Below are 16050 nucleotides of genomic sequence, written 5' to 3'. Positions count from 1 at the left end.
GCTGAATGGGTTTTAGTTTAGTGTTTGCTAACGCGGATACACTACAGTATAAAACATGTGACGCCGTTAACACTAAATCGAAGCATCAATTGAAAAGAAAAGCCGGCGAGCACTGCAACCTCGATATTTCACTGTCACAACCGGGTACAAGAACAAGCAGTGTTTTGATGCTACATGTGAGTTTAAATGAAATGATCGGCAGCATTCACGAGACCCAGGTAGCTGAAGATTCACAGAGCAGGGGGTTTTCTTTTTAATTTATTGTGCCTTGCGTTACGCAGCCACAAAGCTGAGTAGGCCTACAAACAGGAAGAAATCATTGCTGTCATATCGACACCGACGACGGCTCGTGGTGAGTCCCGCTATTACTTGTTCCGTCGATCAGAGCTAACGTTAGCCAACCGGCCCATACAATCAATTATGACTCATGAACAGTCTTGACTCTTATTTTACCCTCATACTAAACTATCAAATTAACAGTTTAAAGGCGCGTGTCGGCTTCCAATCTAGAAAGGAGTATTAGAATCGGTTAATTCTTGATCACCTGGGTGTATGTGTTTTGTCCACGGTTTGTTTGATTTGGTGACCGGGCTAACCGAGGCGGGGGAAGGTTCAGGTGCTGACCAATCACCGCGCTTCTACGTAAAACCCCGCCTTTCGCGCTCGCGTAGACTCATTTATTGAACGCACTTCCTGGCTCTGACCAGACAAAGGGGGGCGCTTAAGGTCGTTTATGTCCCGTCAAATAGTAAACAAACATCCATTGTGGACGTCTGACATGTGCGCTTAAGAAATCGCTACGTGCGCATTTCTAACGTGCAATCTCCGCCCCTCGGCATCACATTGCAACAGCAAGAGCAGTTGCTACTTTCATCTTCAGCAGTTCCAGCTCCACCTTAACATACGATGTCGGCTTTCGTGCAGTTTTTTTGCATTGACGTCAACCACATACAGCACGAAACAGGCTCTCTTCATATTTCGTATGCTTGAGTCGAACTATGGACAGATAGCCGGACACTGGTGCTCGTTTTAAACCAATTTGACTGCGACAGTGGCTGATTTATCTCCCATCACTCTGAGGAAGCCACTGCGTCCGAGGATACCCGCAACACAACCAGCGGTAAAGAAATTACACATTCATTCTCTCTATTGCTGTTGCAGCAGCTGTTATTGAAAATAGATGGAGTGGGGGTTGGGGTTTATACGAGGCACACAAGGAGGCTGTCAATTAATAGAAACCTCCTGCAGGTGTCTAAACAGTGCATCATTTGTGTTTCCAACAAGGTTGTGCATGTTTGTTAAGGAGCCACATAGTCTTTGTGTGGATGTCAGCCAAGGATTTGAGCCAGAGAGATGAGAGACCAGCCTGGGATGGACAAGACAAGTGCTTTAATCTGTTAGTTTTAGCTGTGGCAATTGTGTTTTCATTTCCACCTCAACCTCCTGTGTACCCATGTTTCAGCTTGCAGCATCCGTTGGACATGAGAACAGATTGTCCCCTCCTAGAGGAACATGGTTGGTGTGTTTTTTTGCGGTCCATTGTGTTTTAAAAAAGGGACCCAAAACTAGTCACCAGGCAGCTGTGGTGACATTTGAGATGTTCCTCGGTTGGTACAGAGTATTTTCAGTGCCTCTGAACAAATGACAACATGATTATGATGCATTTATTCTAAGTGCATTGGATATTTGGCCAGAAAGACATGTGAAACTCGACTAACTCAATCAGAATAGTCTGAAATAAAAGTTTGAAATGGATATGTTGTTTTCTTTTAGCCTGAAGAGCTGCATGTCTTGTACTTCCAACTGATCCATATTATTCATTGATGAGGCTGCCTGTTAACATTGTGTTCTGATAACATTGTGTCATTGTCACAAACAACCCTCTACATTTACAAACCTGAATAATGAATTTAAAATGAAAGTAAAACACCACTAGAGAATAAGGATATTTTAAACAACACATTATGTGGAAGCTCTGAGTATTTGGCTTTACACTTTTCTAACCACTTACCTTCTGCTCATGCGCTTATTTCTCTACCTATGTACTGTATCACAGCATCCATTTCAGTATATTTGAGTGAAAAAATTCTCTTCCTGAAGTCTGTTCTAGGCCGGTGATGTTTCTAATTTAGCTCATGACCGGTTAACTTCATTTGCCTTAGTTCATCCTAAATATTTATCAGACAGCAACTACTAAGATGCTGCGTGACGGTTATGCAAGATTCTGAAGTGTGTTCTCCATCCAAGAGCAGGGCGGATGAGAGTGCAAAGGAAACTCGGGCTAACTCAGGCTACATCCTCCTCTACTCCCAGCCTGCATACCCGAGGCTGCAGCTGGTAAGGTGGGTGGGGGGCTTTACACAGCTAATTCTGGTGCAATTAAACTGGCCACTCAGGAGTCAATGTAATAAGATAAACCAAAACTGTCCAATAGATGAGAAGTCAGCATTTCGTTTGATTCCAGTTTAAGTAATAATGCCCTTTCTTGACTCTATTGTCATAATGTGATTTATTCAGTCTTGATGCTGAATGTCAAATAATTCATAATAAATAATAACTACACTTTGTGATGGTACTGAGAGTTATGTCATGCTGGTAGTATTCCTGTCATAGCTGCCAGGTCGGGTACTATAACTATAAATAGGTACAATCATTGCTCAGGACACCTATCATAACACCTGCCTCCCAGCAGATCAACTAAGCTCTCGCATGTGACATTTTGTATAATGACAAGACATTTTTACAAGTTAATGACACTGGTATTAAGAGACATGAAAATGGTTTTCTGCATGTTTCAGCTGCCAGAGTGCGGCCAGACAAGAGCCAGCGACCGCCGCATCAGGCACCATGATGGAGGGGGGCATTCAGCTGCTCAACCGCGATGGCCACAGCATTTCGCACAACTCGAAGCGCCACTACAACGACTCCTTCGTGTCCATGAACAGGATGCGACAGCGTGGCCTGCTGTGTGACATTGTGCTCCATGTCTCCAACAAAGAAATCAAGGCGCACAAAGTGGTGCTGGCATCCTGCAGCCCCTACTTCCACGCAATGTTTACCAGTAAGTTCAGTCCACACACACACTGCCTGCCTTTGCTTTGCTTTATTCCTGAAATACATGAAGCCCAGCATGTTGCATGCATCAAACTGCATCGTTTTTGCTCTGTTGCTCACAGTTTGATAACACAACAACTTGCGTGTGCAGTGAATGCCACCTCATCCATTCAGCATCAGCGCTTCCTTTCCTGCGTGTGCGTGTGCGTGTGCGTGTGCGTGTGCGTGTGCGTGTGCGTGTGTGTGTGCGTGTGCGTGTGTGTGTGTGTGTGTCGCTGCAGTTAGACTTATACTGAGGAGGGCTGGGTTGTGGCTGCGTGTCTTGTCCTCCCTTTTGTGAGGGTACAATGTGTCTCCAGACATTCAGTTTGTCTGGCTTGGGTCTCGGCTGCAAGGCTTGTCTGAACCAAGTCACTAATTGGCCCACCAGATCTTTCATGATCATCCAAATGGCAAAATCCCATTACTACCATACCATACTTCTACGGAATAAGAGATGAAACATTTGACTGCTGAAGTGGAACCTCGACACATAGTTATGCAGGAGCACCCGATTAAACAACTGATTAAATGGGCAGCAACAGACTTTTACAGCGACGTTCTATACATTAGGAACCTCCATGTGTCGGCATGATTGAACAGGGAGGCAATTATATCAGCCGAGTTTTTACTGGTTAGAATTCATAGGAAAAATTATAACCGCTCTCGTTCTGTGCGGCCCATGCAGATGAGATGTCGGAAAGTCGGCAGACCCATGTGACCCTTCATGACATCGACTGCCAGGCTTTGGAGCAGCTGGTCCAGTACGCCTACACAGCAGAGATTGTGGTCGGGGAAGGCAACGTGCAGGTAGAAGATTTCAGATTTATAGACAAGCTTGTTAAATTAGACTTTTGTTTTGACCCCATTCATCAAACTGACTTGGTATATTTCCACCTGTAATCGCCCTCTTTCTAGACGCTGCTTCCAGCCGCCAGCCTGCTGCAGCTCAACGGGGTGCGGGACGCCTGCTGTAAGTTCCTCCTCAGCCAGCTGGACCCCTCCAACTGCCTGGGCATCCGAGGCTTCGCTGACACGCACTCCTGCAGCGACCTGCTCAAGTCAGCCCACAAGTATGTCCTGCAGCACTTTGTGGAGGTGTCCAAGACGGAGGAGTTCATGCTGCTGCCACTGAAACAGGTAAGGCCGATGTTTTCTCTGTCTCCTGCTGTGACCTCTGCCGACTGGCGCTTTTAAATGAAGTCGTTTTAATGGTGGCATATTCATAATGGGTTGTAGGTAGGTCTATCTACCTCAGTTTTCCAGTCATTTGCTTTATTGATTTAGCAGTGTTGTTATATTCAGTAACTCTGGGGAACATAGTAGAATGTTTTTACAATGTAAAAGCCACTGCCCACCAGACAAAACCATAATCAGGCCGGTGACTCTTATTATTATTATTATTATTATTAAAAATTAAAAATGACTTTTTTGGTTCACACTTGCTGCTCACTACACTTTCGACTCAACATGATCAATTCACCGAATTGCTTAGACATATGCCAAATAAACATCATATACAAGCATACAGGATACTCAGAAACACTCAGTTTAGCTCCTGCATTTTGTTTATCACCCTTTCCTCACTATGAGCATTGCTGACTGTATGTGCCTGTGTATGTTTTTCAGGTTACAGACTTGCCTGTTGTTGTTTTTACCATTCATTAGAAATACCTCTTTCTTCCTCAGCTAACTGCATCAATCACTGTCTCTTGTGGTTTCTTTCATTCCCCTGTGCTGACATGGACTACTTTATCTGGTGCGTCAACTTAGCCAAACTATCACTTATTCATCAGCAGTGGCAATGCTGAGGTCCCGGTCCTGGTAGTGGAAATTAGGCAAAACCAGTGACATTCACCACAGCTTTGTATAGAGTTAACCGCATTGCTTACTTCTCTGAAGGTATCAAGGCAGGTTTATTTTTGTGTTTGAACATTTTCAGCCAAGGTTTTTGGAAATGTAGGGAAGATTTCGTCTTGCTTGTTCAGTGTTAGCCATCATGCTGGACTGCTATGGCCAGAAGTTTTATTCCCAGACAAGAGAAATAAACAGCCAAAGTGCCCTTTAGCAAGGCACATAACACCCACTGCTCCATTAGAACCGCTCAGCAGCCAACAGGTCTGACTGTGGTTGACAGCCTCTTACTGAGAAACTGTCGATTGAATGAAGGCTAAAGAAACAATATAGACACAGTCTTTGATCTAAACCTAAACAAAAGGGAGGGCCCACCGCCCATAGTCAGCTGAATATACCTAAATCATATAGACATTTCACATTAACACTAAGTTAGAATCCACAGTTTAAAAAACAATTGTTTTGGTTGTGTTTTCACTTTTCACGTTTAGCTTTTTAGGCCTTTGGTTTTTGGCCTCAAGATATCAGACTACATCTAAAAGTGCAGCAAGGGATACTATCGTTCCTCCAGTCAGGTGTAGGATGGGTTTGTGTTGATGTCTAAATAAATAAGAGAACTGCATCATCTTTTTTATGACATGATGTCTGTTTCAAACAAATGCCTTGTTCAGCCTTGCCAGATGGCAAAGAATGAAAGTAAAAATGAACATAAGCTTCACTTTGCCGCCATCTTCACGCCTCACTAAGGAACAATCCCTACTGCACTAAAGAGATTGTGCTCCATGAGAGTAAACACTAAGCTTCAGGCTCAAGGTCTTCGAAGCCCTGAGACTGAATCTGCAACGGGAGTGTGAATGGACTGTCCATTAAAACAGGCAACGTTAGGCTGCAGAAAGGCACATTAAAAATAGATCATTTTCTATTTCCTTTGGCTCACTGTCCCATTCTGTCTGCAGCTGTTCCGTGTCTGGAGTAAATCTGCATTGGATCTCGATTTATGTACAGGCTGCTCTGAAGGACTCTGAGCTCACGGAGCTGTGACATATGTCTAATATTTCTTTCCATGTTCTGTGAAGGAAGTGGTGAGGCATGGCAAGGTTGTGACTAGTCTGATTTAGCATCACATGCATGACATTGTAAAGACAACAAAGGATGGATGCATCCTAATTATTGTGTGTCGTGGTGTATAAAGACATCTCAAGCATCTTGTCGCAGTCAAAACCCATTCCTACGTCCCTCATTCTTGTGCCATACTACAAGGACCGTTAATACACACCTATAAACCCAATCCTCTCCACATGCACACATTCGTTTGTCTGAGTTAATGTTATGCAGTACCTCTGCATGTACTGCATCACATACTGTAACTGCGGGGCGGTGCAGGAGCAGTGGCAGCATTTTCCTGTGTAACTTTGGATTAGGCCAGGCTGCTCTTGGGAAACTGTTGCACTGATCTGGCCAGGCTAGACAGCTGCAGCAGCTGGCTGCTCTGGCCCCGCCCAGCCCTGCCAGCTTTGGGTTGATCTGGGAACAGTGCCAGACAGACACTCAGACTGCAGCACTCGGTGTGCCTCACACATCCACGTTGGGGTAACTTAAATATTTCACTGACCACTACCCAACACACTGACCGTAATATAACACACAGGCATTATTGTGTTTTGCTTTATTTTGAATTGAGGGATTGTGTTTGAGTGTCATTTGGAGAGAGCGTTGCCTTTCCCTTTCAAATATCAGTCTGGCTAAAAATACAACAAATGAGAGCAGGGAGAACATAGGCAACAGTTCATCAGACAAAGTCAAGTACAATGTGCAGTAACCAATGCTGTCCTTGGCCAATACAATTTACTTCCTGTGTGTCGATATGTTTTTGGTCAGGGAGCTTTTAAATGTCACTGTTTCTTTTTTTCTAAAGCAAATTCTGCAAGTGCTTTTCCTGATGCTCACATTTGAATTAAAGGCACTTGGAGTTTGAATTTGGGGAATTTGCTTTTGTAAAAGATTATATAAAAAGTCTCTGCGCATCTGCTTTTTTTTTTTGTCATCAAGGTCCTGGATTTGATCTCCAGTGACAATCTCAACGTGCCGTCTGAAGAGGAAGTGTACCGCGCTGTGTTGAGCTGGGTGAAACATGATGTAGATGGCCGAAGGCAACATGTCCCCTGGGTAAGACGTTCTTACTCATTTCTATCGTTTTACTATACTCTGGATAAAAACTGTCTCCCATCACATCCCCTCCTTTCTCTTCTCCTGTCCCCGTTAGCTGATGAAGTGTGTGCGGCTGCCACTGCTGAGGCGAGACTTTCTGATGAGCAACGTGGATACAGAGCTGCTGGTGCGACACCACTCGGAGTGCAAGGACCTCCTGATCGAGGCTCTCAAGTACCACCTGATGCCTGAGCAGAGGGGAGTCCTCAGCAACAGCCGGACGCGCCTGCGACGCTGTGAGGGTGCAAGCCCTGTGCTCTTCGCAGTTGGTCAGTGTGCCCCTGGAGGTACCCAGTAGGGTACACCTAGGCCACACTTCAATAAATCATAATTAACGTCAGTTCAAACATCAGCATTTCTATGCTGGGAGTTGAAAAAAAGTATATAACTATAATAGATGAGATATTTTAAGTGATTTTTGTAGCACTGTCATTTAATGGCTTAACTAGTTTCTAGATTTCAAGGTATATAATACACAGAGACCTTGGCCTCTACCTGTATTTTCTCTTTTCTTATTTTGCTGTGTACAGGACATTCCCATGCATCAGCAAAGAGCCTTTGAGCCCCATGTGGCGTGTAACCCGTTCAGGTGTTCAAAACCCGCCCCTCGGTGTCTGATACCGAGGCACAAGGCACCATTTAGCGCCTGTATGATACAAAACGGCTGTATTTGAAAACTGATGGACTGATGAGAACTGGTTGTTGCATTGCTGTGTGTTTTCATGTGCATGTGCTCCAGTGTCCCCCTGCTCCTCTCTCTTCTCTGCTGTGTGTAAAATGCCGCTATTGGTGTGTCGTTTTTGACCGAGAGCCCAGGTGAGCCACACAGAGCCCACATGATGAAGGCTGCCCTTCGGCTGCATTAATTCCTAATTCTTCAACGCTAACGCTGCTCCCACCAACAGACAAAATGCTGCATATTATACCTTTTTTAAAGCAGCTGTTGGTAACTTGAATTAAAATAACTTTTGTCATATTTGCTTTTGCCAAAATCATCCCAAAACCCAGCAACTTTGAAAAATCCCCATAAATTGTCCAAAGTCACTGTTCCTTTTTATAATAATATATTTCCATATTTACTTTACGGGTTGACATCAATGTTTTTTCACCATATTGTGTCTGTGTGTGTGTGTGTGTGTGACTGCAGGTGGCGGCAGCTTGTTTGCCATCCACGGAGACTGCGAGGCGTACGACACCAGGACGGATCGCTGGCACATGGTGGCTTCAATGTCCACTAGGCGGGCACGGGTGGGCGTGGCAGCCATTGGGAACAGACTGTATGCCATTGGAGGGTGAGTGTAAACATGACAGTCTTTTGAGCTAATTAACTAGTTTAAAAACTAGTTAACCCACAATCTGGTAGGATTGGCAGGAGTGAAATGGGGATGATTTACATGGAAAATAATGAACAGCTTCCTCCCTTTCCTCTTTAACGTGACTCTTTTACGTTGCCTTTTATTGCATTTTATGCTTCCGTGCCGACGAGGCATTATGTTCTCGGGTTGTCAGTCCGTCTGTTCTCCTGAATGCGATATCTCAGGAACGCCTTGAGTGATTTGGACTCATCGATGAGCTGATTAGATCTGAGTGGTCAAAGGTCACTGTGACTTCACAAAACAGGATTTGTAATGTATTTGGTAATTTTGACACACAAACTTCTAATGGGATTAAATGATAAAGTGATGGCGTTTTGGACGGACATGGATGTAAACTGCAACATGGCGTAATATACACTCACTGTGAAACTGATTGCAATACTGTTCTCACATTTCTGTGCCTTTTTCTTAGTATTTTAATTAAAATGTTACCTTAAGTTATTGTAATTCTGTGTGGAAGGAAGACCTAGCAAAGTAAGATTTTCATTGTACGGAGTAACTGTTTGCATTTGACCATAAAATATCTTGAATGAATAATTCTAGTTTTCAGAGCATATAAGACAATATGCTTCACCGTCAATCATCAAAAAGCTGTTTCTGATTCATTTATATCCATGCCTCCTCAGGTATGATGGCACCTCGGACCTCGCAACCGTGGAGTCCTACGACCCTATCACTAACTCCTGGCAACCAGAGGTTTCTATGGGCATACGGAGAAGCTGTTTGGGTGTAGCCGTCCTGCATGGCCTGCTGTACGCTGCTGGTGGTTATGATGGAGCCTCCTGCCTCAATAGGTATACACTTTTGGTGATTAACGTTAAACAATCAGATACCTTTAAGCAACATTGTTGTATCCTCTGTTGCTGCGTAGTCTTGGTGCTGTTTTTTAGTTTGGGTCTCTAAATAGGGCAGCCTTCCAGTGTTATTATTAGGAATACAAGCAAGTCTTTCTATTCCCTTTCAGTGCAGAGCGTTACGACCCTCTGACCAGTACATGGACCTCGATTGCTGCCATGAGCACCCGTAGGAGATATGTCCGAGTAGCAACTCTGGGTAGGGGCTTGCCAAGAAAAACTATATCATAAACATACTGTTCTATGTTTCACTGCTTGTATTTTAATGTTTGAAATCAAAAGGGAGTTACCATCTTGGTATTTGACTGCTAATATTTCCCCTCCAGATGGCAGCTTGTATGCAGTGGGAGGTTATGACAGCTCCTCACACCTCGCAACAGTGGAGAAATATGACCCCCAGGTAAATGGCATGCTGTTCAATTTATCATCAGAGTAACTTGTCTGTTGGGACAAAACCATACACTACAAATGTATCTATGAACCTGTGACCAATGCTCAGTCTCTTGATGTCACAAACAGAGCAACACATGGATAGCTATCGCCAACATGCTGAGTCGGCGCAGCAGTGCCGGGGTGGCCGTGCTGGACGGCATGCTGTATGTTGCAGGAGGCAACGACGGCACCAACTGCCTGAACTCTGTGGAGCGCTTCAACCCCAAGGCCAACACCTGGGAGGGAGTGGCCCCCATGAACATACGCAGGTTAGCCTGCACCCATAATTCATATTGGTAAAGTTCAGGCCCAGTGACCAAAGATGTCTTTCAAAACAGTTATAGTATGATAAGGAAATAAGGCCTGGTTCTACTATTCCAACTGTGCTGGTTAAACTCTCAGTAATTAAATGCTGAAATGCAGAGGCCTCAGATGCACTCAGTTTATCCTTTTTGTTAGGCTTCTTAACAACCATATAAATACTGTGGTGCTCCTAGTTTTGCCTTAAACTAAGTAGCAGATAAAATCTATTTTGAAAAGCTAATGAACAAGCTTGTCTGTTGAGCTTGTAAAAAAATGTACCCCTGCTGCGATTATTTAGCTCTGTGGAAAGTCTTTTCTCTTCAAGGCGTACGATTTGGGGCGTTTGGACGTCTTCTTAAATCTTCTTACGGCATAAACATCAAATGACCTATTTTACACAACAGTCAGCTCTTTCTTATTTCTTAGAAAAAATAAACTTGTCCTACGGGTGATCATCAAAGCAGGCGTGCATGCACACACTCGCAACAGTGTACTGATATGAGATTATGCATCAGAGAGGGTGATTTACAGATGTAGCAGTCTTGCAATTGAGGATACATCAGCAGATTCACGTATTCCCCTGGCCCTGTGACACACACTCTGAGACACACTTTGTGTGTGAGTCAGTATACTGTAGGAGCAGGTAAACCTCACAACAGTGGACTATGCAGCTCCATGAATAACCCATGTGTTAATTGGCTGTGTGGCTTTGAGTGCTTTTCGGATCCCTTTTCAAAGTCCAAAGCATCATGCTGTATTGACCACTAATCGTGCCAATGTGAAAATAACTGTCTTGGCCAAGATAATCTCACTATATTGTGGAATGGCTGCAGCGTGCAAAAACTATTTTTTAAAATAATTTCTCTGTGATGGCAGAAAAAGATCTGTTGTCTCGTTTATTGTCCCAACAAAACCATTAACTTTTCCTCTGGTCCACTGTTAAAATGAATAAGAAGTATTCCTAGTGTCCCCAAACTGTGTGGCAGAGCAGGAACTCACCACGCTGTAATAAATGCATCGAGATTATTATTCACTCCTGATAAGTGCTCCATAGATTAATCCGAACATGGCATATACAAAATATGGCTGCACCATACATGTTGAGTTTATATACTCAATTAGATTATTTCCTCCTTCCAGGAGCACTCATGACCTGGTGTCTATGGATGGCTGGTTATACGCAGTGGGAGGTAACGATGGCAGCTCCAGTCTCAACTCCATCGAGAAGTACAACCCACGCAGCAACAAATGGGTCGCGGCCTCCTGCATGTTCACGCGACGCAGCAGTGTGGGCGTGGCTGTGTTGGAGCTGCTGAACTTCCCCCCACCCTCCTCACCCACCCTGTCGGTTTCCTCCACCAGCCTTTGACACGGGGTCACTACTTGGCTGACCTCAGCCTCTGCTGCTACAGCCCAGACTGGCTCTGGGAAGAAACGCAACTGCTCGGTTTGAGACTGGGAGGAGGACAGGAGTGGACAGGTAAATGGATGGAGGTGGGAGAAGAGAGAGAGAGAGAGAGAGAGAGAGAGAGAGGATAAGGCTCCTGTCTTCATTGATATTTAGTACCCTCCCAAATAAGTGGCACTCTTGGTAAAGGTTGGCCAACCATGGTTTAGGGACATTTTACTCAATAAATAAAAAAAATCCATAAAAAAAGTGAATGTGCACCCCCAAAAAAAAGAAATCCACATGTAACTATGAATTGTCATTAACAGTTAAGGGACAACTTAGGATTCCTTATTTATCCACCACAAGATATTACATTACATTTTTTATTTTATGGTCTGACCAATCTGGCTCCTCTTTACCAAGTTTGCCATTAATTCTGGACATGTCCTCGAGCTCCACTTGTCTTTCTCCCACCACTCCAGTGTTTGACACACTCATCGGGAAACATGGTGGACACTTAATTCTGTCATGTGTGATGTAAATGTTTTTGGTTTGATGTTGTTGTCCTCTGCAATACTTTTTAGTTTGATGTCAGGATTTTTTGCAATAATGTAAAAAAAAAGGAGAGAAAGTGAATGATTTTACTTTTAGAATGTAGCTTTTGACTGGGTGTATATATACCATGCATGTTTACAGATTGACTCCGAACAAGAGGATAAAATGTTGTAGTGCCGCCATGCCACACTAGGTGGTAGTAACAGGTTATAAACCCTTCCCACACTGCAGGACAGCATGGACACAGAACAGAGAGAAGTCAGCCCCTCGGATATATAGTATATGAGTTTAATCTTTATAAAATAAAGAATAATTGTGTTGAACTATATGTATTTATAAAAAATGATAAATTCTAATATATATTCTGTTTTAAAGGGAGAAAACAGATCAGACCTATGTCTATTTAAGAGTGTTTTAATATATTTATTTAGATTGTGTGCATATCGTCAATTGAAATGACAAAGAGAATGTCTAAGGGAGAGAGAGGTTGTTGTTCAGTTTGTGTGCATTTGAAGTTTCTCCTGGTTAAGAGGACTGATTGTTGCATTTTGATATGCAGCATTTCCTTTACTTCTCTTAACGTTTGTTCACTGCCACAAGCATGATCTCACATAATACTGTACCGTATGCCTGCTACATTTGTGCAAAAGGCTTTAGTTGCGTGTAAACCTATTGATCAGTCAATGAAAGAACTCTATATTGTCTCAAATTACTTTTAAGTGGACATAATCCTTGGACACATGACAAGTTTAAAATGGCATTAAAGCAGCAAGTACCAGTTGAACTACTGTAAAACACGAATGAGTAATGCTGTTGACACTTGGTGCTGTCATATTTCCTTCCATACATAATCAAGTGTGGTGTCTTGTTATATTACCTCATTGTTGAAATGGATCCATCTCTATTGCAACAAAGTTGAACTAGAAACAACTATCCAATTATCTGCAGATATACTGGCTGTATAACGTGTGGTGGATGACTTGGGATGTCGCCACTGAACTTGGATTGTCGAAAATAAATGGATTACCTTGAGTCATGACTCAATACCCGGGTTCAGTTGAGATTTGATGTAGCGCAGTGATACTAATCCCAACTTCTGAGAAGTTGCCTTTATTTCCTTATTCTGTTGAAGGATTTTGTTAATCCAGTTCTGTTCTCTATCTATGACTACCTTACTTTTCATTTGTTAGAGTGCACCCAGTATAATAGTGGCTGTGATGGTCTTAAGGAGATGCTGTTATTCTGACAAGTCACAGTGACTCAGGGCCAGACTTAAGAGATGTGCACACAAAACCACAAAAGACTTTGGCCTCCATTCTGCTGATTGAACTGTAAATACAAAAAGTGGTCATCTTAAATCCATGTGTGCAATTCCAATGTGACTAGCTATTTTTTTGTTTGTGTTCAATGTGGTGATGATTGTTTATTTATTATATGTTTGTTATTTATGAGGAACTTTAAAATATTGAATTTTGCACTATTGCGAAATGGAGCAATACACTGTAAAAAAAAGAAAGAAGAAGAAATAAAGATGTTTTCAGATGTGATGACTACCTCGACGAGTTTGAACACATGTACACACTGGGTGGGACCAAATGCAAGATATATCCTGGAGATTTTATCCCTGCATCTGCCAAAATGCCTCACTGTACTCACTCTGGATGCAGAGAGATGCAGCGTAATCCCCAATGAAAACACATACAAACAAACAAACAAACAAACAAAAACACACCAATATGGTTGTGTTGCTAGACTCGCTATACACTGTTGCTTGATACCTTCCCAACCGACTCCTCTTTCATAGTGATCTCAGCAGACAGCTGAACACTCTCACTTTACCCTTCTTGACCTCAGTCACATGGCATTCACACCTGTGGCTGCCTCTGCTAACACAAAAACTCCCACTTTCCCAAAATGCAAAGAGACACAGGCTGCAAAACACGTACAGCTTTAAATGGGAGAAAAAAGGCTCCAGCTGCCCATACAGTGAGTTTAATCTTTTTTGGGACAACATCTGTGCACATGTGTTTGGGTCTTTGCTGTACTTGTGGTGTTTGATTGTGAAAACAAAAGCATGTATCGTGGTTGCATATAGAGGGAGTCAGCTTTATGTTTGTAATTAAATGTGACAAAAGAGAACATTGCCAGATTCTCAGAAATTGAAAATGAATAATATGTTTCTCAGCAGACACAATCAATCAGTGTCCACATACAATTATTAAAAAAACATTCCTGAGGCATAATCCTTGTATTCATTGTCCATTCATATGATGTTACATTTATTGGCTCACTGAAGAGATAGATTGAGGTTGGAGTATCACATGTATGCACGTGTGTGTTAGGATTTAAAGGTGTGCGTGGACACCTTTAAAACACTGTTTGTGTTTCCATGTCTCTGATTGCTGTAACAGTGAGTCACCTCCGCTACTAGGAAGATGCTAATGAGTTCACAACCTGTCTGGATACATGTGCTCACTCTGGAAAAGAGAGATCCAGTTGCTTCTCTCTGTCCTCCCAGCATTCCCACCACTGGAGCCGTTCCTCTTTCCCCTGGTGTCGGCCTCTGCACAGCCCTTATCTGGCCACGGAGACGCCGTCACCCTCTCTGGAAGGACTGAAGTGTCAATTGGACCACTGCACCGGCTGTGAAAGACCAGACACTTACCATAGGCCACTTAAGATAAGACCGGCCTGAAATGGAAAAACTCTCAACCGCATTAAAACTATCTATGACTGTACAGCTCATTTAAAGTAGAAATAATGTGGAAGGCCTTAATGCTCAAGCAAGGACAATAACAAGAGGTGTAGCCAAGAGAAGACCTACAGAGGATGGACTAAATAATAGAAATGCTTTACAGCACAAAAGCCATGAAGTAGCAACTAGTAAAGTTCACAATTCAAAAGGAAGCTACTCAAGTAAGTTATTTTAAAGGGTCAAGATGTGGCCAGAATTCTTGTTTAAAACATTTAAAAAATGAACTGGCATCAACAGAATGTGAAGATGTTGTTGTGTTAATGTATAAGATGTCTACATATTAAGCTGCAGAGATATATATCTATGTAAGTAGCACACTGACCAGCCATACTCAGCCTGTCCTGTCTTGTGGAGTAAGTCACCGTCACGTCCAGTCTGTCCTCAGTCCAACATGAGAAGACAAAGTATTGTTTAATAACTGATGGCTGTAAAAGCATCTGGCTGGAGATTACACACTGCACCTTTAATTTGTTTATCAATTAATATTGTGTGTCCGCTTTAAAAGAGAATTTTGAGAAGATTTTCAAAGTAATGTGAAGCAACTTACATATCCATGCCCGATAGTAAATTATTAAACATAACTGCACCTTACTGTCCTCAATTTGTCCGTGCTAAGCTTCCCTCGGCCTGTTCACTGTGACTTGTCTGTCTATCGTGTCTTTTATTGATGTTCTGTTATATATTTGTCCTATTCTGCATGCTTTTATATTTTGTGCTTCGGCTTGGTATATTTTGAGTTTCAAGCAATGCAGCATAATTTTGTCTTTAGTCCTTATTCTATTAACATAATTGTCCCTTATTTATTTATGTGTTTTTTTATGAGCCTCTGTGTTGCATGTCTTAACAGTATTTGACAATGTAGTATAAGGGTGTCTTGAATGATGTTTCAACTTACATTAATATTCTTTATCCTTTTATTATTGTTTCTGCATTCATATAAAAGGATAAATGCTGTATAACTTTGTAATTTTAGGATGACATCTGGCCAGGAACTACTGATGAACAACTCTGGCACATAAAGTGATGTTTTATTAATGTGTACTGGCCCTATCAAATAAAACAATAAATTAAAACAATAAAATACCAAATAATAGGAAAATGCTGGTCACAACACAAGACAGCAGCGCTGTTTGTTTGTTAAAATCAAACAGTACGAGTGCACCCTTAACAACACCACACGTACTGGTTTGAATCAACACCTCTGACAGTCCCCACTGTAATCAAAACCTC

General features: G+C 42.6%; 1 protein-coding gene across 6 annotated transcripts; it reads left to right on the top strand.

Moving 5' to 3' along the window:
• Positions 1-125: 125 nt before the first annotated feature.
• Positions 126-14294, top strand: klhl17 (kelch-like family member 17). 6 transcript variants are annotated; one of them, XM_034536430.1, is made up of 14 exons: positions 126-1120; positions 1285-1396; positions 2248-2337; positions 2799-3061; positions 3782-3903; positions 4012-4233; positions 6997-7113; positions 7211-7424; positions 8303-8447; positions 9158-9325; positions 9496-9584; positions 9712-9785; positions 9905-10086; positions 11261-14294. In XM_034536430.1, exons 2-14 carry the CDS (start codon positions 1326-1328, stop codon positions 11487-11489), a joined length of 1986 nt encoding a protein of 661 aa, XP_034392321.1. In that variant the 5' UTR covers positions 126-1120; positions 1285-1325; the 3' UTR covers positions 11490-14294. The 6 variants fall into 6 exon arrangements, with proteins under 6 accessions (XP_034392321.1, XP_034392325.1, XP_034392322.1 ...); XM_034536434.1 differs by lacking the exon at positions 1285-1396 and having other exon boundaries at positions 126-352; XM_034536431.1 differs by lacking the exon at positions 1285-1396 and having other exon boundaries at positions 126-352; positions 7211-7442.
• The last annotated feature ends 1756 nt before the right edge of the window (positions 14295-16050 follow it).

The sequence above is a fragment of the Cyclopterus lumpus genome, chromosome 7 (genome assembly GCF_009769545.1).
Source record: "Cyclopterus lumpus isolate fCycLum1 chromosome 7, fCycLum1.pri, whole genome shotgun sequence".
Lineage (NCBI taxonomy): Eukaryota > Metazoa > Chordata > Actinopteri > Perciformes > Cyclopteridae > Cyclopterus > Cyclopterus lumpus.
The sequence above is the reverse complement of the archived record's forward strand: the minus strand, read 5'-3'. Positions and strand labels throughout refer to the sequence as shown.

Bases quoted from the DNA above. Each gene is read 5' to 3' on its own strand.
- klhl17 (XM_034536430.1), top strand. From the start codon at position 1,326: ATGTCAGCCAAGGATTTGAGCCAGAGAGATGAGAGACCAGCCTGGGAT. The intron at 3,062-3,781 runs GTAAGTTCAGTC...CGGCCCATGCAG, and splicing joins CTTCCACGCAATGTTTACCA to ATGAGATGTCGGAAAGTCGG. The intron at 3,904-4,011 runs GTAGAAGATTTC...CCCTCTTTCTAG, and splicing joins TCGGGGAAGGCAACGTGCAG to ACGCTGCTTCCAGCCGCCAG.